General features: G+C 44.6%; 1 protein-coding gene across 2 annotated transcripts in view; it reads left to right on the top strand.

Moving 5' to 3' along the window:
- The window catches only part of LOC142571459 (protein ECT2-like), a 109,481-nt gene that overhangs the window by 33,678 nt on the left and 52,852 nt on the right, over positions 1-22,951 (top strand). The window contains exons 8-12 of one of the 2 annotated variants that reach the window (XM_075679824.1): positions 2,384-2,483; positions 9,463-9,584; positions 10,245-10,307; positions 10,980-11,217; positions 15,655-15,785. In XM_075679824.1, coding sequence (XP_075535939.1) covers positions 2,384-2,483; positions 9,463-9,584; positions 10,245-10,307; positions 10,980-11,217; positions 15,655-15,785 — 654 coding nt within the window. The remainder of the gene's footprint in view (positions 1-2,383; positions 2,484-9,462; positions 9,585-10,244; positions 10,308-10,979; positions 11,218-15,654; positions 15,786-22,951) is intronic. The other variant, XM_075679825.1, reaches the window with a different exon arrangement.

Genomic DNA, 22,951 nt, shown 5'->3' with positions numbered 1-22,951 from the left:
TGACCTCATGTTTAGCAGCGCAACACCATAACTACTATGCCACTGTGGTGGATAGAAGCACCTGAAGGAGGCACCACGTAGTATGGCACCATCTCTTGAGGTGATGCAGAACCCGTGCTGCGGAACTCCTGGACTGCTGCCATTCAAACGAGCACAGGCAGGCAACCCTGTCTCAGCACCAAAAAAATGACAACGAAGCGTATGGTGCCCTGCATATTCCTTTTGAATGTCGCTATTGAGAATGACATAACTTCAGCGCACTAGAAGTTACAGCTTGAGTAATATTCTGAACAAACATTAGGAAGAACTCAGACTTGTTTGGGCAGCAACTTGTTTGGGCAGCAACTAGCGTATTTAATGGGGTCCTGTACAAAGGGTTAGGGGCCAGAGACCGTGTCTCCTTAAGTTTTGACTGGTTGCTTGAATGATCTCATTTTGTTCTTGCTAGTTGCGTGGATGTTCTCGTTTGAGTGCCTGGATAACGACTCTGGCTTTTCACTCAAGGTCACCTGAAAGTCGCCGACAATGGGGGCTAAAAGCATTTCATGCTTAAAAATGAAAGCGTCAATAGAACAAGAGGCTGAAGATCGCAGACAATGGCGCACTGCCCGAATGGCTGGCACAAACGGGACGGCCAGAACCACCTGTTGGGCCAGCTACCTGTTGGGTCCGAAGCGGCGCATTTTCAACCAACACCGTTGATTCTACTGGGCCTAGCCGCAGAATGATGTCATCAAATCATCAGCCGGCATGTGCAGTGGCAGCCAAGGCTGTGTTGATATGGCATACTATTCAATATTCATTGGCGAGTCAGCTGAGCATGCAAAAAGCGCAGTGATCTTGAAGGAGTGTTTGGCATTACAGTGCACAACGGAGTGGAAATTCAAGCTGCTAGTTGCAAAAGCTTCGAAAGTCACAAAAGGAGCATCTAGACAGTAGTGATAGTAAGGCCATACTTGCAGGGACCCTACATGCAGCCCTGGCATGCTGTAGAGCAAAGTATTGTTGCATGACAGTAATTAATTTAGGCCATACAATAAATATTCCATACGTCTTTTTGACTTGAACTTGGTGCAAGTTTATTTGTCTATGGAAAGGCTACTTTATTATACCATTCTTGTGTTCATTTAGCTTGCAGGCAACTGGAATGGGCACATGAAATGCTAAATGCAATTTCTCATGCTGGTTTAGGGGCAGTACATGACTTTATAACAAGCCTTTCCCAGTTTTCTGTGAGGGTACAGTCGTATATTTTAGTATGGCCATTCTCATGAAGAATAGACCTACAAAATGTCATTAATGCTGCTGTAACTGCATTCTAGAAAAAGTTGCAACTGTCTAAACTTCAAATGCATTTTTCTCAGTTCAGTGTTTTTACATACTGCACTTAGTCTTGAAAGGCTTTCTTATATGATGTGGAGGGACAAGAAAAGTTTGGTATCAGTGTATTCACATTGAAATTACTTAGGGGGTGATGCTATTTCTGTCACTCTAGCATAATTTTGCAAATTATGATAAAAAGTAATGAAACTGAAAAAAATATTCACAGTAAATGTTGGTCTGTTTTCTTACTTTTAGAATACTTTCAAACAAATAAACATAGCATCACTTCCTAGAGCAAGTCTTTGGCATTATGGTCATGCACTTACTTTTTGTGTTTAGCAAGATGAAATTGCCAAAAAGCCCCGCAAGAAGTATTATTAAGTTGATTTTCAGACTTGAATACTTTCTGAACTAGAGTAGCTTCCGAAAAACTAATTGTAGATTTCAAATCGACATGAAAGACAGATCAAAACAGTTAGGTTTAGTTGAGATTGAACCACAAATAAAGAAAAGCATTTTGGAACCCATATCCCCCCCTTATTTTATATCCAAGTCCCTTGTGTCTCTACTGTGACTAGCACAATAGCCTCCCCCCCCCCCCTGAAAAAACAAACTAGTTCAGTATTATTTTTGTCATTGGCCATTGTCTATATTATGTAGTCATTGAAAAAAAAAGAAATTGTAAGTAAAAGTTACTCTGAAAAACTGCATCTTGAACTCTCAAAGCAAAGCAGCACATGGCCCCTCCTAAGTTTCACGAACAGGTTTCACCAAGTCTATATTCATCATCAGCATTAGTTCAGGTAACACACACTTTTGATTTACTGTAGCTGAAATAGGGGAGCAAGTACTGCACCAAAAGTGTCAAACAAATGAACTAGTGATTCTGTATAAGCAGAACTGTTTCTACCTGGCTCTCTTATTTACATCAGTACCAATCCTTCTGCACAGTTCCCTGAAGGTAACATGGCACAGTTGTCTCAGAAGTCTGGTAGCAGCCTGCAACTTGAAAAATGCCAGGATGTGTGCACTGCTTGGCTAAGAAGCCCCTTGGTTTCAGATGAAGCTTCGCCTGGAAGCCTTCAGGGGTCTCCAGCTGGCCTTCCTTGGTTTTGCCGATGATGAGCGCCAACACATGGAAGAAGTGGCCCTTGCAAATGGTAAGGAGCTGCAATGTTCTGGCAAGCACTAATGGTGGCACTGACTGTGATTTGTCAGCTGTATGTGCAAACAAAACTTGAATCTCTGCAGTTTGACAGTAGTGCTCTGTGTTTCCCAAGCTGTGAATTCATAACTAGGCATTTTAGTCGCGCATGTTCCTCAGTCAACTCCTCAACATTGAGATTGTCAAGTGCTTTAGTGAAGCTCACTGTTGTTGACAAAGAATGGCACTGTTCTCCTCTTGACAGGATTAAGAGGAAATGTTGAGACACTATAAGAACAGTTCTCTATTTACAAGAAATCTTTGTTATATAGTTCAGTGTGCCTTTTTATATCCTCTTATTGTTACGGGGAGAATCTATATACAAAGGATATATTTACAAGGCAAGGCGCACAACGCTTCAGCAATGGTAGGGGTAGCGCATGCACACCTGATAGCCGCACCATCATCATCGTAATTGTCCAAGCACCAGCCACAGGATCGCCATCTATGACATTACCCACCGGTGGCAGAAGCACCGTCCCGATGCAGTTAGGGCTCAGGGCGAGAGTGGTACGGTTTGATGCGCAAGACATGGTCTGTGTCACTCGAGGTTGTTGCAGATACTGACTTAGGGTACAATGAAGCGATCTCATATTTAACATTACTGATTTTGCGTATAATGCGGTAGGGGCCAACATAATGCGAGAGAAGTTCTTTGCATAGGCCTATGCGACGTGACGGCAGCCACAGCAAGACGAGTAATGCTGGAAGGAAGTTCACCTCCCGGTGTTGGCAGTCATAAAGACAGTTTTGATTAACCTGTGAAGCCGATAAGCGATCACGAGCAACCTGGTGGGTGATGTCAGCACGGGCAAGAGCATCACGAGCATAGGCAGTGGATGTTTTTGCATGATAATGGATTATGGTGTCCATGTGGGCAATGATGGGTCATAGCCAAACAATAGATAAAAAGGTAAAAAGCCAGCTGTGTCGTGATGGGAAGAGTTGTAGGCGAAGGTCACAAAAGGCAAGTTGATGTCCCAGTCTTGTTGGTCCTCAGACATGTACATAGCAAGTACTTGTGTTAGGGTAAGTAGGGTAAGTTAGGGTTCAGTAAGGCCGTTTGTCTGTGGATGGTACGCAGCGGTGAGCTTGAATGAAGAATGTCATCAACTACTTTAGACAGGAATCAGGGGTCACAATCCTTGATTAACTGACAAGGAGGACCGTTGCACAAGAGGAGATTGTAAAGAATGAAATCGGCTACATCAGTAGCAAGGCTGGTGGTATGTGCACGTGTCAGAGCGTACCGCATTGCATAGTCAGTAGTGACTGCAACCCATTTATTGCTAGTGGTTGACATGGGGAAAGGCCCTAAAAGATCAAGTCCCACCCGGAAAATGGTTCATCAGGGATGTCAAGAGGCTGAAGGCTGCCAGCAGGCAGCAGGGCAGGTGTCTTGCGTCTCTGGCAGAGGTCACAAGCCGCAACGTACTGTTGCACAGAATGGTAGAGACTAGGCCTAGTAGTAGTAGTAATGGTAGAGACTAGTGAAGCACCTATGAGTGTGACCTTACATGTGCGATATTTCTAGGTGTCCAGCAGTAAGTGCATCATGAAGCTGGCCCAAAACAAGAGGGCGAAGATGTGCGGGAACAAGTAAGAGTTCAGCGCTGTCAGGATGGGCCTTGTAGCTGTGTAAGATGTCATTGTGAAGCACAGACCTCAGCAGTGAAGGGTCAGAGTGTGGAGAATTGAGATTGTCTATAATAGGCCGCAAAGATAGGTTGCGGTGCTCTTCGGCAGCTATGTGCACAAAGTCTGTAATGGAGAGAATGAAGACTTCTTGAGTAGGCCAATGAGATTTCCACGGAGTTCTGGACAAAATGACGGAAATACGAGCATAGGCCAAGAAACCTGCAAACTGCGGAGTAGGGAACTGACCAACTATGCGGACTTTGTTAGCGTCTGGCTGTATGCCTGCAGCGTCAACAAGGTGACAGAGTAGGCAGATTTGATGGTGCCCAAAGCAACATTTCGATCTGTTAAGCTGAAGGCGAGCACGGTGAAAAACATCAAGCATGGTGGACAAGCGAGTCAGATGGTTTTCAAAAGTAGTCGAAAAATGGATAACATCGTCCAGGTAGCAAAGGAATATGGACCACTTGATGCCTTGAAGAAGAGAGTCCATCATGTGCTCGAAAGTAGCAGGAGCATTACATAGGCCAAAAGGCATCACTTTAAATTGATAAAGGCCATCAGGAGTCATGGAGGCGGTCTTCTCCCGGTCTTGGTCATTTACAGCGATTTGCCAGTATCCTGAATACAGGTTGATGGAAGAGAAATATCTGATGCCGTGCAAGCAGTCGAGCGCATCATCAATATGCAGGAGAGGATACACATCCTTCTTGGTAATCTGGTTGAGATGGCGGTAGTCAACATGGAATCTCCAGCTATTGTCCTTTTTCACAAGTACGTTGGGCGATGCGCAAGGACTGCACAAGGGCTTAATTATGCCTTTGCCAAACATTTTATCCACTTCCTTCTGCATGACAGCAACCTCTGGTGCTGACACACGGTAAGGCTGTCAGTGAATCGGACTCGCATTGCCGGTATGAATGTGATGAGTGACGACGGGGGTCTGGCCCAGAGGTCGGTCACGGAAGTCAGATATCCTGGTAAAGAAATGGCATGTGGTGAAAGGCAGCAGCCTGTGCCAAAGCGAGTTCTCCTAATATCATTTGTGTGAAGTGGTTGCAGGGCAAACCTGACTGCGACGACGATGGTGAAAAATCTGGTGGAGATTCTGGGGTCAAGGCAGAAACCGTGTGGTCAGCCAATAGTGTCAGATGTGCGAGTGATATATGCCACAAGGTAGAACTTGTGTCGAGAAGCCAAAATTAAGGATGGCAAAAGAGGTTCGGTCGTTTGTAATTGTCATCACCATATAAAGGAGTGCAATGTTGCGTGTCATGGCAATCTCAGGAATAGGGAAGGCAACATAGTCGCCATCAGGTAAGGGTGGAATGGGCGAAAGCTGGATGTATAGGGGAACCAGCGCTGGCCAGGAGGCACTACAACAGTTTTCATGTGTAACTCAAATATGCTGACACCGTCTGGTAGGGAGGCTACAAAGATGACACGACATATTTAACGATAAGAAACGCGTGCCTGTATCAAAGTTTGGTTAGCCCTATGCATCCAGCTAAGTTCCCTCCATGGCCATGCGCGTTGCGTTGAGCGCACACACTGCTACATCATAGCACGTCGGTGCCCTGTCATGTTAGGAGCCGTGAAAAGTGTGTCTCAAAACGATCGGTGAATTTGCTGACATGAAATCACTGCATGTGCTACTGGAAACTGTTTGCTGCTCGCTAGGCCTCTGTGTTAGGGTGCTGCTGATGGCACGTGAAGCTTCAGCGCTGGTTGCCTGTTGCAGGTTGTGGTGGCAGTCAAAGAAACTCGACCGAGCGTAGGCGGTTGGCCGGCAGCGATGTTGTCAGAGCACGAAGAGAGTTCTAGCCGGAGAAGTCCTTCGGAGCAGTCGATAAAAGCAGTGTGTGTGGACATAAAGTCCATTTCAAGGACGATGTCATGGGGGCACTGTTCTAGAACAGCAAAAAGAACAGATGTCTGGTGACCGGAAATAGTAATGCATATAATGCACAATCCAAACACAGCTGGTGTACGCCTATCGGCTACTAAAACAGTAGGTGAAGCCACAGGCGTCGGGACTTTCTGGAGGTGGTGGCCAAGGTTCAAGCTCATTGCAGATATTTGTGCACCGGTATCGAGAAGAGCAGTAACTGCCACACCATCAGCCAAACTTCAAGAAGGTTGCATCGTGAATGAGGGATAATCAGAGGATTTTCAGGTCGGGCCATAAATGCAGCATCACCTCCGGGGGCTGCACTGGCTAGTTTTCCGAGAGGCGGTCGAAGGGAGAGTGAGAGGGGCAAGGTTGGAGAGAGTGGGACTGATGGCACTGGGGGTGATCGGGAGCGGCTAGTCCAGTTTTCCCTATGAGGATGTTCAGCACTTGATCTCAGGACGGAACAATGGAGCATATGGTGCACGTTCTTGGCGCCACCGATTGTAAAGGTTTGGTCGGTAAGATGTGGGCCAGCAGCTGTGGCAATGGTGGGCAATGTGTCCAATCCTAGAGCATGTGAAGCAGTTGGGCCAATCATCAGGGGTGCACCAATTGACCGGATTGCGGGAATGTGGCATGAAGGTGGTGTTCAGTGTAGCAGCAGCGACGACTGGGGAGACCGGGTTGGAAGCAGCATTACCATTATGAAAGGCAAGTAAAATGCCCTTATTCATGACCTCTTGGCGAACCACGGCCTGAATTAGTGAAATAGTAGCCAGGTTGTCTTGCATACTGTCATGAGTAATGGATGTCATGCCTTCAAGTCTTTGACTAAAGATCCTGGTGACGTTATCTGGAGCAGGCGTTTGATGTAGAGCTAGTAAACCTTCGCGTGAGGACGTGTCAACCGTATTAGGAAGTCGGTCGAAGCGGTGAGTGATACGCTGACTACAGTGGAGTCGGTCATAACAATGTGATGACAGACAATACTGTAGAACAATTCTTACACAGTAGCAGATTGAAGGCATCATTGGCTATGCCTTTCAGTACGTGTCCGACTTGTCCATTTCAAGCATGTACTTGTCGGCCTTGCAGCACAGAGCCAACACGTCTTGAATATAGGAGATGTATGGCTCTGTGGACGTTTGAGTGCGAATTGCAAGTTCTTTCTTGGCCGCTAGTTGTCATCCAAGAGGTTTTTTCAAACAGATCATGTAATTTCTGCTTACAGACATTCCAACTTGTGAAATCTTCTTCATGCTCCTCGAACCAGAGTAGTGCAGTGTCCCTCAAGTAGAAGATCGCATTTGTAAGCATTATCGTCTGGTTGCACTTGTTATTGTCGCTGACGCGCTCATACATAGCCAGCCACTCATCAACGTCCATGGCGCTGGTGCCGTTGAATGTCCCGGGATCACGAGGGTGCAAGAGAACTACCAGTGACGGGCCTTGTTCACACTGGGTCGATTAGTCAGTCATTGTGGTGGCATCAACATGCCGTCCACTGCGAAGATTCAGTTCCCAGTGTTGTAGTGAGCTTACCCCACACTTCCACCAAAGATGTTATCGGAAGAATCCATATAGAAAAATATTTACAAGGCAAGGCACAAAACGCTGCAGCAATGGTAGGGCTATTGCGTGCACACCCAATAGCCACACTGTTGTCGTTGTCCAAGCACCGGCCACAAGATCACCGCCCATGACAATAATTTGCATATCTTTACACATTTTTACATATTGTATCCTTTAACATAGTTCATCTATGCCTAATACCTTTTGCGTACCTTGCTTATAGTGCTTCTTCAATGGTCTTTAAGGAGAGATCTGCTTGAGAGATGTAGCTTTGATTTTATGTGGAGGGTTATGGGACATTAAGTAATGGTATTGGGTACATTATGATAGCTTAATGTAAAAACCTGTGTGTTGAGGTTGCTCAGCACATTTAAAGAAATCCACTCAGGAGGTTATATTAACTGGCAATCTTGCACTATGGCATCCCTCACAGCCCAGGCAACAATAAACTTCATCAATCAATTGAACAAACCTTTGGCAATAGTGCTGTTGGCCCTTTGCAAAACTATCATTCCCATCTGTGCAATTTCATTGTTTCTTGTTTGATATGATGTAGCATTGTAAAGTGCTGTTCTGAGAGTGCAACATTCTGCATAGTGATATGCATAGATTGTCATGCACCAGCTTGTTGTGCTCTCTGATAGGTTAGTAAACAGAAAGGTAAGCTAGGTTGGTAGGTTTCTTCTAGAACAAATAGGGGGGGGTGTGAATATTCAAAACTTTTGAATCACCAATCAAATATTGTCCTATTTGACCTGGTTTTCGAATTGAATGTCACTATTTGCAAAGTGAAATATTTTTCAAATACTTGATATAATTATCTGTGCATGATCAAACATAAGAAAAGTAAAAATGCAATATAACTTTAATCCCAGTGGCTATAATGGACATAAAGAGTAAGATATTGTGTATTAAAGCATGCAATATCGCTTCCTAATTTCTTTCGAACATGGCATTCAGCATTAGGCACTATTTGACACAATTTATTAATGCTGCGTTAATGTTTTCTCCAGATTAACTTTGAACGTATAGTGGCACCATCAGCCACAACCATTAAACTAGAGAAAAAGGCTGCTTTTCCATGCTACCAATGCTGCAAACGATGCCCATTTCTGATTTTGTCTAAAAATATATGCATAAATTCTAACTGGCCCACAAGGCTGTCTTTTTAAGCTTCATTCGGATAATGCCTAATCATGCATTTTCAGAGGACTCCCTTATATCTGAACGAGCTGCTTATTTGTTCTTAATGCTCTGTGCTTGTTTAATAAGGCGTGCTTCTTCATGTTCAGTGTAATGACATAAACCTGCTAACATTATGAATACCAGGATGTGGACATATTCTTTAATAATTAAAAAGGTTGTTTATTATTCAATAAATACTTGAAAAGTATTCAATATTCAATTTGGTTAGTGCCTGGCATTGTGTTGTGTTCAATGCAGTCTCAAAAGTTACTATTTCCACACCATTCAGAAGTAGGTTACCATTACTACACTGCTCAGAGGTGCAATAGTAGTAACTTGCTTGTAATCTAAGATGAAGTCATGGAAGCTAGGTGTTTTGTTCAGAAAGTTGCATATAAGTTTAGAAGGGAAACACATTATACCACATGTAAAATGCATTGGATGGTGCATTCATGTTGTACCACATGCAAATAGTCATAGCCAAAATGCTTATGGCTTATCTGCTGTATCTACTAACTTCATCTAGCATTTTTCAGCCTAAGTTGCTGGTGGTCATTGCAAAACAACAGTGTGCCAACATTGGTTGATGGCGCAGTGAAAATGCATTGCAAGAGATTTTATGGCTGAGGTTGGGTCTGGTTTGCAGGGGCTCATGTGGTGGAGCCAACAGATGCTGGCTGCCACTTCCTTGTGGTCGACGACTCCAATCCTGTAGCACCTGTAGTGCCAATGGACATAAGCCCCAAAGTGCAAGTAGTCAAGTCTGAGGTGAGTAGAATATTTAACAGGGGTAAGTGTGACACCTAAGGTTGCCATGATCATTACTAACAGTTGCCTTGCCTCATCATTTAGGGGCTTTTTGCTATGACAGACTGCATAGGCTTTATTTAGACCCTTTTAATTGTTTGCATTGTTAGTATTCACACCTCTGAAAATGTTTTGACTAGCTCTAATCACATGCTAGCTTTCCTCATAACTATTGTTGCTTATGCTTTTGGGTATGACACAGAATGAGTTCATTTGTTTAGATAGACAGATGTACGTGAAATTTAAGTTGGGAAGGTAGTAACAATGCCAGAAGTATCAGCGTTCAGCTTCATTTTTGAGTTTTCAGAAAGTGTAGCTGTCAACATTGTTTTATTGAACTGAACATTTCTTCAGCTCCTTCCTAGAAGTCTAAATGAAAAAAAAATTCTTCCTGGACAGTCATGTGGCCACATATATGAGCTCTCTAACTGAACAAGGAATGTTGCAAAAGTTAGCTGGGAACAGGTGGATCACTATGTTGCTACACTGTTCATGTAGTGGGAGCAGAAGAGAATCTCTTATGTGTAATGCAAATGCTAATGGCAGTCACAGCTTTTCAGCTGAATGTTTTTCCATGTGCTCTGCTTTGTAATAACAGATCTTATGTCTCTTTCCCTGCAGTGGTTTTGGGCAAGCATTCAACATGCCCGGTGTTTCATGGCTGGAGCTTACTATTATGAGCACGTGAGTTTGCCCTTCTGTGTTGTTGCTCTCATGTTGTATTCTGGTGACACAAGATGTTCACTGAAAGACATGCTTAGAAGTGCTCATTTACCAACCAAGTGATAAGCATAATGTGCAGGCATTTCTGTGGCTATTACATTTGTACAGGAGGAGAGTAATTGAGAAAAGCTGCAAAGCCTTCTGCAAACACAAAAATAGAGTACTGGTAGTGCATCAACATTCATGCTGGGGCACGTCAACACTGACTTGATCTGTTCTAAGACCACAAGCAATCCCTTGGCAGCAGCACAGTGCAATTTATTGCTCATGCATTATTACTGCACACGAGTGAAAGAGTCCAGTGTGCGGTATAGGCGTGTGGTCACTGTAGGTGTTCTGACATAGTTGCACATGTGTGAATCGCATTCTGCCGTCCCCTCCATGCGTTGTATAATTTGGGACTGCTGTTTAGCAACCCTCCATAGGCAGTGTGCCGTGAAGTTTTCTTCAGTCTTATCGATGGGGTCAGTGCTCCTGTCTCACTCTACAGGACTATCATAAGACACTGGAACTAGTATGCATAAATGAATCTTCAAAAACAACATGCCGTTGTGGGAAATTTAATGGCCACCAATTGCCCCAAAACTAAGCCAACCACATGGACTTGAGTTGTTTACTATAAGTTGAATGCAGCAGGCCCCCATGGTAGCAGCGACTCCGTTACGGCCCTCCCTCGGCGCCCCCCGTTCGGAGAGCAAGCGCCGCAAGTTGCGCGAGAGCCTCGCCCAGCAGCTGGCCCAGGAGGCTGAGCAGAGCGTGCTCGTAGACCCCTTCTCCCCCGAGAGCCCCCGACATCGCAGGCGGGTCTCAGCCAACAAATCTGTCTCTGTCCTTGACATCAGCCTCACGCCTGAAAAACAACTCGCCACAGGTAAGAAATCATTTATGGCTGGCTTAGCTGGCAGGTAATTCAGTGAAATAGGTTCTAAACAAGCTGCATATCTAGTGGCATTGACTTGGAACAGCTTTCTGTCGCAAGCAAAAATGTGTCTTGTTCATTTGAAGTAAGATTTCCTGACCTGTTTATGGTTCTCAATAAAATTGGGTTCAATGCGCCTGAAAGACTGGGGACCTCCATGCATAAAAAAAAGGGGGGGGCTTCTCCAAAATTAACTCACGGCAGTCACCATAACCTAAACGTCTTGATTGAAAGTTTGATTCACCCAAATAAAAATAGATTTGGGTGGGAAAGGGGAAGGGGGGAGGGGGAATGTTTATGGTTTTACTGAGACTGCTCGAGAGAGTGGTATAAATCTGAAAAAAAGAAGTGGTCAGTAGGCCACCTCACTTCCTTACTCTTTTTGTGTTTCTGATTTGCATATCACTTGATTAACATGGCTTACTGTGTCAGCGGGTGGATCATGAACCAGAACTTTTTAATCGTGTCAGTTACAAAACTCCCCATAAACCCTGTGCTCCAAAGCCTGGACGCAGTGACGGGGGAGGAGGGAGGGGGGACTGGGGACTGGGGGCTTGGCTGCTGTCACATCACCTATGGACAGGTGAATTAACTTCTGAAAACTTTATTCAAGTGTGCATAGCAACACAATCGGCACATGCTTAAGCAAAGCACCAGTTTGTTAGGAGAGGTACTTGTGAGCAATAAGGGCCACATTTAAATGCCATACGTCTACCCTATTTATAAGCAAATTTTATTTATCTTGTATCATGACCAACCAGAGCAATGCCACTCTGATCATTTTCTCCTTCCCCTGCCCATTCTACATAAATGGGTAAAGGATATTGAGCAAGCGTTTTCATTGATATGCCGTGTGATTTCATAGAAAAAACTTTAACATGCAGTTGCACTAGCCTATTTTAGGCAGTAATACAATTGATCTCACTTCTAACAATATTCAAAGTGCCTTGTCTTTGTTCCTCTCCCCTCTTTTGCTGTACACAAGCCTACAGAGGGGCCCTCTAATGCTATCGCATTTAAGAAAAAGGCTAGCTGCTGCACGTGTCTGCGTGCCCCACACCTTCGCCATGCCTGCCTTTGTGCCGCTCATCCCACATGGCGCACCTTCATGTATTGTCAGCCTCGTGCACTCCTCTCCCGTCTACCTTACACCCCTCTGATGCACACATGGACAACACTGTCATCGGAAGAGTGGAAGAGAGACACGAGAGGCCAGTAATGTGTAGAGCAATCCGCCTCTTTCATGGCGCGACGGCGCATGCGCCCTGCCCTAGCGGATTAGTCGCGAAACGTTTTGGAAGGGACGCGCGCGCGCGGCCGCGCGGCCAGATATCGGGGGGAAAGTACCCCGGAAAAAAAAAAAGCGCTTGGAGGCGCGCTGTTGCAAACGCTCGTGCCATGTACCTCGTTGAAACTCTACTGGTAGCTCGACGTCGGTGCGGTGCCGAAAACGTGCGTAAGACTGCAACTCCACTTTGAAACAGAAAAGGGCCAGGGCTTGGTCCGAACTGCACCGTGGACCACGTAGTTGCCGCCTTGCATTGACGGCTGTCAAATTTATCGATAAACCACTGCGTTACACTTGGGCGACACTTCAAAAACACGTTGCTGACGCAGTCTTCTTGCAGCGTCGGCCCACTGTTGCAGGTGGTGGCAGCGCGTGCCTGACTTCATGTACTGTTTTAAGGCGTGGTAACATTGGGTCGATACGAGACCGACAAGACGCTGACGTCGACGATTGGCCGACTATTCAGCACTGTGTCATTGAGACCATTTCATCGTAATAGGCTGACAACGACGCAACCGATGGGTGCGAGTTGTCATATAGCGCGACAGGCTTTCTTGTCGAAAGCACCGACAAAATCAGCGTGCCGACAGTGATAGCGCTTGATTGAACCCTGCGTGATCAGCCGTCAAACCGGCAACGCGATAGCTGCAGCTCATTCACTTGTACATATAATTATTCGCGCTCAAAATTCGTCGACATGTCTTCGAAGTTGAAATGCACGAGCTTCAGTAATCTCAAGCCGTGCGCGTGAAGTTTGAGTCAATGTTGATCCTGTTTAGCGAAGTTTGGGTTAGGCCTGACTCCATCGAATTCGTGCACGCGCTACCGATGGAGCTGGACTTAAAATAAGCAGTTCCTTTCGTAAAGAAACCGCTCTTATAGTTAGGTTGCAGCCCTATAGTGATTTGATATCTACTCTTCATTTCGCACAGCACGTACACAGTAAGCGGCAAGCGGCGACACAGCGCTGTGCCAACATCTTGTACTTTGGTCACCGATTCCCGTAAATGGCGGGTCTGTGTGTGTTGTTATGCTGACATTTATTAATTCCAAAGAAGCATTGTTTACCTCTGCGTCAAACAGGAAAGAAGAGACAGCGCATTCGATACAGCAGCATAAACTCGCTCAGTTGCCAACGGTGTCAGCGATGGCATCCGCCTTTTCACGAGAGAACTGCACGGCATATAAGTGGGGGGGGGGGGGGCGACTTATGCCGAGCACAGTTGTCTCTAATAATACTTCATAGCATGCGCAAACTGTAAGTACGGTGAAGTTAAACAAAACCGAGAATCAGTAGTAACAGCCCGTAATATATATGTGTATTGATCAAAGTTGCAGTTGTTTAAGGGACTCGGCTACTCATACTGACTCGTCTGTATGTTTTGCTTCGTTTTGAGATTATTTCACATCAGCGATGCGCCGTTTCTACAATAACCGAAGCTAACAGCGATATGAAGCTGTATATGTAAACAAATTCACCGCTTTAGCAAATCCACGTGTAAGGCTGCGCTCGAAGGTTTCTTGAATATGCGAAATGTTTATTGAATGGGTAAAAGGAATACAAAAAGCGATGTGCAATCGCAGACATCAGCTACAATGAACTAAAGGCAGCCGTGTCGGCAGACGGAACTCAGTGTGCCTTTATCAGCAGCGCTGTTACCACAACAGCGCACTTGGGCATGTTCACCTACTATACTCGATGGGTGAACGACATGCTGCCCCGGAGAAACCAATAATAATTAATCGCGATTTACGAACCGCACAACCGACGCACACTCAACAGGGGCGCAGTTACACAAATCAACAGGCGAAATTTCCGACACCCTTCCAAAACGTTTCCAGTGGCGTGCGTCAGAGGGCAGCACAGGAACATGAAAGAGGCGGATTAGACAAAGGTGTGCTATGCAGGGTGTGCGACATAAAGGCGGGTGTAGTGAAGGTGTGCAATACAAAGGCGAGTGCAGTGGCTTGCATTTCTTTGCTCTTTTCTTGGATTTCATGTTTTTTACTTCTGGTGCTGACATACAGTAGCCAGATTCAATTGTTATAACCAATAACACAGCATTGTAGTAAGAGGTTTATTTTGCCTCAGAAACATAAAGTTCACTGTGCATCGGCTGCTTATTGTTACTTCTGCCAAATTGTTAAAACCAGTGTTGTTATAAGTGGGTTCAACTGCATGTGTAGTAATTAGCTTACCTTTAAAAAGCGGAAGTGCAAATGCAATAAACATATTGTTCTCAAAGAAGTGATGCACTTCCACCTGAGAATATAGACCTTCTGCTGCTGTTTGTATGTGTGCATCTGTGCAGATGTGCGGAAAAAGAAAAGTAGAATAAAAAGTTTATATGGAAGGCTTGTGGGCAGCATGGGGAGGAAGAGAAGTGGCCAAATAGAATTCCACAAGGGTAAATAAACACTAGTGGAGTGGCAGCAGTGGCCGGTGGGACAGGGAAAAGATTACCTCGCATGAAGTTGCGCTCAGGTTTCTTATAAAATATTTGGAAGCAGGAATATCTTTTTGTAGGACAAGGGTACATAAATTGAGTTCTTGCACAGGTTTGCCAATGCAGTGAACCAGCATTCATCCATGTGTGCTAGAAGTACAGCCAAAAAGTGTGCTGCGATGACTGCATGCTGTAGAAGATGCAAGCGCTGTATCTAAACTTCATTTAGAGACCACCATCATCACAGTAACCAGCAAGGATACTTCAGAAAATTGTGGGAGCACACTTTGTTAAAAACAACTGAAAATAGACAAAGTTGGCATCACCTGACAACATAGTGTCCAAGGAAGTGGGACATAGCCATGACTTCATGGAAAACGAGTTGGGGCTTAGGAAAGGGATAATTCTGTAGCTTTCATAATATAGCCTGCTGTCATAAAGCTTTTGGAAGAAAGCACTCTTGGAGACGTACTTTCTATGTTTAAACAATTCTCCTAGGTATGACTGAAATTTCAGGGACCCTTTTTATGATCACTTTGTTATCCAGTCGCTTCCACTTTCATAGTTTGTTTTTGGAAACCATTGTACATAGGTCAGATTATAGCACAACAGCCAAATTTCCAAGGATCATCAGCCCTATAATGCTCACTGCAGTGCTCGACACAGAGGGCCAGGAGAACAAAGAGCCATCTGACATGACCCGCATGTCCAAGCGGCAGCAGGTCTGCTTGGAGCTACTCCAGACCGAGACCAACTACGTTGCCATCCTGCACTCCATTCTCACGGTATGGCAACTAATCTCTGTATTAGCTTTGGCCTCCCTGAAACTTGAAAAGGTTGATTGATGGGATTTAATAACCTGAGGCAACACAGAAGCTATAAGAGATGACATAAAGTGCTCTGAATTAACTTGAACTAACTGGAATTCTCGGATATGCATCCAAAGTGTGATATTCGAGCATTTTTGCATTCCGCCCCTCTTAGAAAGTGGCTGCCACAGCCAGGAACCGCACCCACAATTTTGTGTTCAGCAACAGTATGCCACAACCCCTGAACCGATGCAGAGCCAAAAATAGAAAATTCACGTGTGTGGTTTTGATAAAATGCTCACCAATGTTAGTTGACTAGTTGTAGACCTTGTGCGAGAGTTGAAGCAGAAAGGCTGCAATGGACAGTGATGTACCTATCTTTCTAGTCTGTAGACCACTTATAACATAAGGCACCATGGTTGCAAGTATGTGCATATACCGTATGTATTCGAATATAAGGCGGTCACACTTCTAAGGCAAGGGTGGACCCAAGAAAAGAACTAATATGAACACTAAGGCGATATAGAGTAGCCGACGGATTATTCAGACTCTGCGCGGATTGCCCGGAATACTGAATTACTAACACTGTCAAAACACAAAATGGTGACCATAAAACAGGGGGAAAGAAGCTTCATCACGCGGAGTGCAGATTATATGCGAATTTTGCCTTTAGGCTTTTCGGCAGCACGAATTTTGCTTTATAATGTGGCTTCACGGCATGGCTGCGTGCACTGCCATCAAGCCACAGTAAAGGTGAAATTCGCTTATATGGCAGGGGGTGACTTCGAGGCTAAGGATTGTAGGACCAAACCTTACTTTATATTCAAATAAATATGGTAAGTGTTACCACACTATAACCAGAACATTTTTGAAAGGCTACATGCATGCAAAACTTAAGTAGATGAAGCAACCATTTGTATGCGACAAATAAAGCATGCGATTAAGATGTTTGCATATGTCTTAAGTTTACAAACGTTAAAAGGGTAATGTCCAAGGACCTGCAGCCTTCGCATGAAGCAGACAAAATAACACAGAAAAAAATCCTATTGACGAACCAGTCGCCGACCGATTTCTCAAATGCCTAATTTTTTGGATGTGGTTAAATATATGTACTTCACCGTGGCACTGCCCACCTACTCCAGAAAAACAATGTAAGAATGGCAACCGAAATTTCAGAGGTGTCTCACTCATTTTGTCGGGCTCATTTTTTTGGGATGACTGCGTAGACAATGTCGAAAACATGGTGACAATGAACCAAGTTGCCACCATTTGAACTGTCGCCCATGCCCCTACTTTCTTTGCTGAGCAGATTCCTCCACTTTCCAAGTGCCGTATGACCGTTGCAAGGAGTTTTATCGACTCGATACCAAACCATAACTTTGGTCGCCAGCTCATGCGGCATAGCCAGCAGGGATTTCTGGTGGCATGCCGTCGTGGGAAGCTTGCCCTTGTTATGCTTGTACTATTATGACCAAAGGAATAAAAAATCGAAGAGAAGAAAGAAGACAGCCTGAGGCAAAAATAAGAAAGGCTCAGGAACGTGGCATCAAGTGGCAAATAGAAAGTCACATAGCTGTGGACACAGAGGTGAGCTCGCCAATCAGTGCAAAATATGTAGAAGTTATTAAAGAAACAGCGCCAGGACACATGGAGAATAGAAGGAATGAGCCCCACCTACGACCTGAGATGGTGAAGAGGAAGTCACCCTGGAGTCCAGATCAGCCTGGTGCTTCATGGAGACAGTTGCCAACACAGTAGAGGCTGCGCCTCAGCTTCTGTGATTACAATCCGTTGGCTGAGCGGCTGAGCAGGTGCAACTGACAACCACTGCAACGGCCTGACGGTGCCTTCATCATGAGAATGTGCCTGAGCTCCTGCAGCTGTGCTCCGCAGGCCTAGTGAAGAGGTCCCGAGTGGTGCAACTGTATCGACCTGACTGCCACCAGCGATGCCAGGTTCCTCACCAGTGAGTCGGCAAAGTCGGTGAAGTCAACACTATGACTTCGACAAACTTTGTAAATACATTAGGACTTTCTTACTCGTGTTCTTTCTATCACTCTAAACTTGCAACTGATATTGTGTGCATGTAGCATGTAACTTGTAGCATGTCTTGGGTTTCTTAGGTGCACTTAGATGGCTTTCTTAGCATGTTAACTTATGTTTGTTCTGAGCCTGGTCGTATAAAGGCTTCTTAATATCCAAAACGTTCCTGTGGCGTGCATTCCATCTAAAGACCATCACAGTACCCGTAGATGATTACATGAAGATCAGTCGTCCTCCATTAATTCAACCCTGGCAGGACCGATGAAATAAATAGAATTATCCGGCGGGTTTATTTAAAGAAGATGCAAAAAAAGCATCAATACACACCACTGATTCATTTCGCAGCATTTTCCAGATTCTTACATGTCCCTAAATCAAATGTGTGCTCACTTTCTATGTGTCCAAAGTGGAAAACTAACAGAAATGATTTTAAAGCTTCTAAACAAAGTAGAAGTCTAACATGCACCCAATTTTTAAGCCAGAAAAATGGGCAAGGTTCCAATGTGTTGCACAATGGCTGCTGGCTTTCTAAAGTCAGCTTCGCCGCAATAATATCTTCTTATGTGGTAAAGCATATAAATGTTGCAAACACGATTTTGGTTTCGTAACCACTTGCACCGCACAGTCGATTTGCAGCCCAGTTCTCTCGAAAAATAGAAGGAACATCTTAGAGCAGAGTAAATACCGTAACTGCACATTTTTAGCTTCTGTGTATGAAAATCTTTCTAGGACCGGCTGGAAATTAGCACTTTCAACGGGAGTTGACACATGCTCACCGTATCCTAAACTTCGCTTAGCCATGTTACCACTTCTGGGGTTGTGTCTGACACCAATAGTGTCTGGGTCATGCTGACTGGTCAAATTCGAATTATTTGCTGAACGCCAATTTTAAGGTTGAAATTATGAAAGTTTGGGCTTATAAAAATGCATAGGTGCAAGCCGGGACCTTCAGTCGCGATTGAATTAACTGGAGTCAAATTAGTGGAAGTCTGCTGTATAGAAAGTGTGCTGCTCACAAAACAAAGTGGCAGGCTTTCTTTTTTGTTTAACTTTCAGTATATAGAGCACCACTCTGCCCTCAAATTATGTTGGTACCACTGTAATATTTAGCATTCCAGAACAACAGTGAATACATAAATTCTCGAGCTACATCATCATCATCAGCAGCCTATTTTATGTCCTCTGCAGGACGAAGGCCTCTTCCTGCGATCTCCAATTACCCCTGTCCTGCGCTAACTGATTGCAGCTAGTGCCTGCGAAATTAATTTTATCACCCCACCTAGTCTTCTGCCGTCCTCAACTGCGCTTCCCTTCTCTTGGCACCCATTCTCTAACCCTAATCGTTTACCGGTTATCTAACCTACGCATTACATGACCTGCTCAGCTCCATTTCTTTCTCTTAATGTCAATTAGAATATCGGCTATCCCTGTTTGCTCTCTGATCCACACCGCTCTCTTCCCGACTCTTATGTTATGCCTAACATTCTTTGTTCCATCCCTTTTTGCACGGTCCCTAAAGGGACACTAAAGGCAAATATTAAGTCCAGCTAAAGTGATAAATTAGTACTAGAGAATATCTAAGGCGTCAATATTATCGCGAACAGGGCCTTAATAATCGAGAAATTGAGGTAAATGCAGGACATGATCAAACTCCCCTGGGACATTCAAGTACTTGCCCAATGACGAAAGCACTCCTCGGTTAAATTCTGTCACTAGTACTCAAGCACTCGTTGCAGAAAACATCCTTGTATTTTATTATAAGACAAAATAATATGCTACTTGTCCAGTTCTATTTCGGTTATAGAAAGAACTCAGTTAATTACCCTTGACAATGACACGGGCAGTATAAAGGTTTCGTTTTCGCTCAACTCTGAGTCGCCCACGCTTTCATGTCTCAGTAGTATCGTTATCACGTAGTGCAGCGCCTGGTTTTGCTGGCTAGCGAAACTTGCACCAACTGCAAGTACAGAGAATTCAACTTCCATGTGATGTCGCGGAATGCACGAATTGTATACCCCACTTGGCGAAAAAGCAGCTGCAGCAGCGAATCCACCGCTCTGTCTTGGCTGGCTACTGATGTCTCTTGGGCGCCGTCTTACTCACCGACGCGAGCACATTGTGTTGATGGTGTATGCAATGTCACCACTCTCCTGTTGAGAGACAGTAGATTAGAATTGCAATAACGGTATTCGGACCCTTCAGACGCAATTTTTTCGTAAAGTAAGCCTTCTCTTGCACGAAACAAGCGTTGCAAGGCTTCTGGAATGGCCACTGCCAATTTTTTTCATCCACTTTCATTGCCATTAAATTATCATTTCTATAATTCAATTAATAAGTACAACTAATTTCCCCTATGTTTTCCTTGGCGTCTGTTTGTTGACTTTTCATGATATGAACAATCATTTGTTGTAACTCATTCCCAGTGTTGCTGAAAATGTCATCTGAAAACTGAAGGTTGCTGAGACATTTGTGTTGATCCTTACTCCTAAGCCTTCCCAGTTTAATAGCTTGAATACATCTTCCAAGCACCTAGTGAATAGCATTGGAGAGACTGTGTCTCCCTGTCTGACCCCTTTCTTTATAGGTATCTTTCTACTTTTCTTGTAGAGAAATAAGGTAGCTATGCAATCTCTGTACATATTTTCGAAGATATTTACGTAAGACTCCTTTGCTCCTTGATTACGTAATGCCTGGATGATTGCTGGTATCTCCACTGAATCAAATGCCTTTTTGTAATCTATGAAAGCCATATAGAGAGGCTGATTGTACTCTGCAGATTTCTCGATTGCCTGATTGATGACATGGATGTGATTCATTGTAGAGTATCCCTTCATGAAACCTGCCAGTTCCCTTGGTTGACGGAAGACCAGCATTGCCCTTATTCTATGGGAGATTATCATGGTGAATATTATATATAATACTAGAAGTAAGCTAATGGGCCAATAATTTTTCAATTCTTTTAACGTCTCTCATTTTGTGGATTAGTGTAATGTTGGCATTCTTCCCGTTATCTGGGACCCTTGAAGTTGATAGACAGTTCGTATAAAGTTTTTGAAGCATTATGTATCCTCCATCTGTGATTAAATCGACTGGTAGTCCATCATCTCCTGCTGCCTTTCCCCGTTTCATGTCTTGCAAGGCCCTTCTAACTTCATCGCTAGTTATAGAAGGAGCCTCTGTAACCTGTTCATTATCATTCCGAATGGAGTTCTCCTGAGTCCTCTAGGTACTGTACAGGGCAGTATAGAATTTTTCCGCTGCTTTTACTATATCTTCAAGATTGCTGATGATATTACCCTGCTTATCTTTCAGTGTGTACATATTGGTTTGTCTGATGCCAAGTTTTCTTCTCACTGATTTCTGGCTGCGCCCTTTTTTTTTACTGCTTCCTCAGTCTTTCTCATGATGTAATTTTGAATATCCCTTATTTTGTCCTTGTTGATTAGTTTTGACAGTTGTGCGAATTATATCTGATCTCTTGAGTTACACACTTTCATTCTTTGTCATTTCTTTATTAGGTGCTTTGTTTGTTGCTTGGGAGAGCTTACCTTGTGGGGATGCGCAACTCTCATGCGTCCCCTGATATGTTTTCTCGCATAGCTCCCATCTCCTGTAATCTGGCTTCACTATGTGGCTTTACTGCGGCGGTCGGTATGCTTGCAGGGTAGTAAGAGAGATGGCGCAAGTGTTGCTCTGCTAACGCCACCTAACGGCGGGGTTACTTGGGCACAAAAACGAGAAGGCTCTTCCTCTTTGGCTCGGGGTCGGCAAGAAGCGTGGACTTTCTGCGCGAGCACCGATCCATGCTTCTGCGAGACAGTCTCGCGAGGCCTACCCCGGAATGGACGAACACGATAGTTTAAACGCACCACCGTTCGCGTGACCGCACGCGCGAACGACCAGGCATTGGTGTCCAGCATGGGACGAACATATTCGCTCGTTATCCGGTTGCGGTGAGTCTGGCTTCCACGATTTGTTGTGTGCCCATCGGCATGTTTTGTGGATGGCAACTCGGCTAGTAAGCATTAGTCTATAAAAGGTGCAATAAATGCCCTTGTAATTGTTTGCACTACTGTGTTGTCGTTCCTTTGTCCCAAGAGCACGGGCGAGAACCCCACAACCTACTGGTTGCCTTGGTGCCTTACCTCCCACTTCAATTGCTGCTTCTGAAGCCAGCCTAGTTGAGAAAATGAAAGAAAGAAAGACATTCAGCACTTGCCAGGCATTCACGAGTCGCGTATGGACAGAGGTACACCAAGCAGCTTACGGTCGCGTCTGCCTGCCTCAGGCGTCGGAGAAATCGTTCCGAACGAGGCTGAACTGATCCTGATGCGCCGCCCAAGGCTGAGATGTTGGGTGTGAGGAGGGTTCATTGACAGAGACTTTCACTCAAAGGGCAAATCCTCAAAATGGCGAGACAGGCCACCAGGACACTATGGTTCTGAGCCGCAGGTAAAATAGGTGACCTTGGAAGTGACTTAGCTCTACGCTTGGAAAGCGCTTATACGATACCTCCTTTAAGCTACAGCGAATGCGTCTGCGATCAGTTAGACATTGTTTGTACACTTTGCACGAGAAAGCTATTGACGTCCGTTTTGCCGCTGCACTTGAAATACTTGCAATTTACCAGTTGCGAATACATGCTCGTGATCTACAGGAGCCCAAATGGAAACACGTGAAACGAATATAAGTGCAAACGTAGAAGAAACAAATGGATGCAAACTGCAACCGTTTTTGACGTTATTAAAATCTGTATGTGAACTTTACAACTGCTGTTGCAGCTTTTTTTTTTTTCTTTCTGTCAGCATGATACATGTTTCTCTTGCGTTTGCACAACAATTTTATTTTGGGGGGGGGGGGGGGGTACTAGAATGTCACCGCAAGGTATGTCATCAGAGTTACTCTAAGCCCATTTCGTATATCTCAAATGCCTGGGAACATGTTTGAATTATCCGCGATATACGGGTTTTGCTGATCGCAAGAGGTGACACAACATATAGTATTTCTGAATGGCTCTAACATCGTGGTTTCAGAGTCTCCCACATGCGTGCGGCCATGAACGCAGCTATATACACGATATATTTTTGGGGAATTGGAAC

Source organism: Dermacentor variabilis, chromosome 2, assembly GCF_050947875.1.
Source record: "Dermacentor variabilis isolate Ectoservices chromosome 2, ASM5094787v1, whole genome shotgun sequence".
NCBI classification, from domain to species: Eukaryota; Metazoa; Arthropoda; class Arachnida; order Ixodida; family Ixodidae; genus Dermacentor; species Dermacentor variabilis.
Note: the sequence above shows the minus strand (reverse complement) of the source record. Positions and strands in the feature narration are given on the sequence as shown.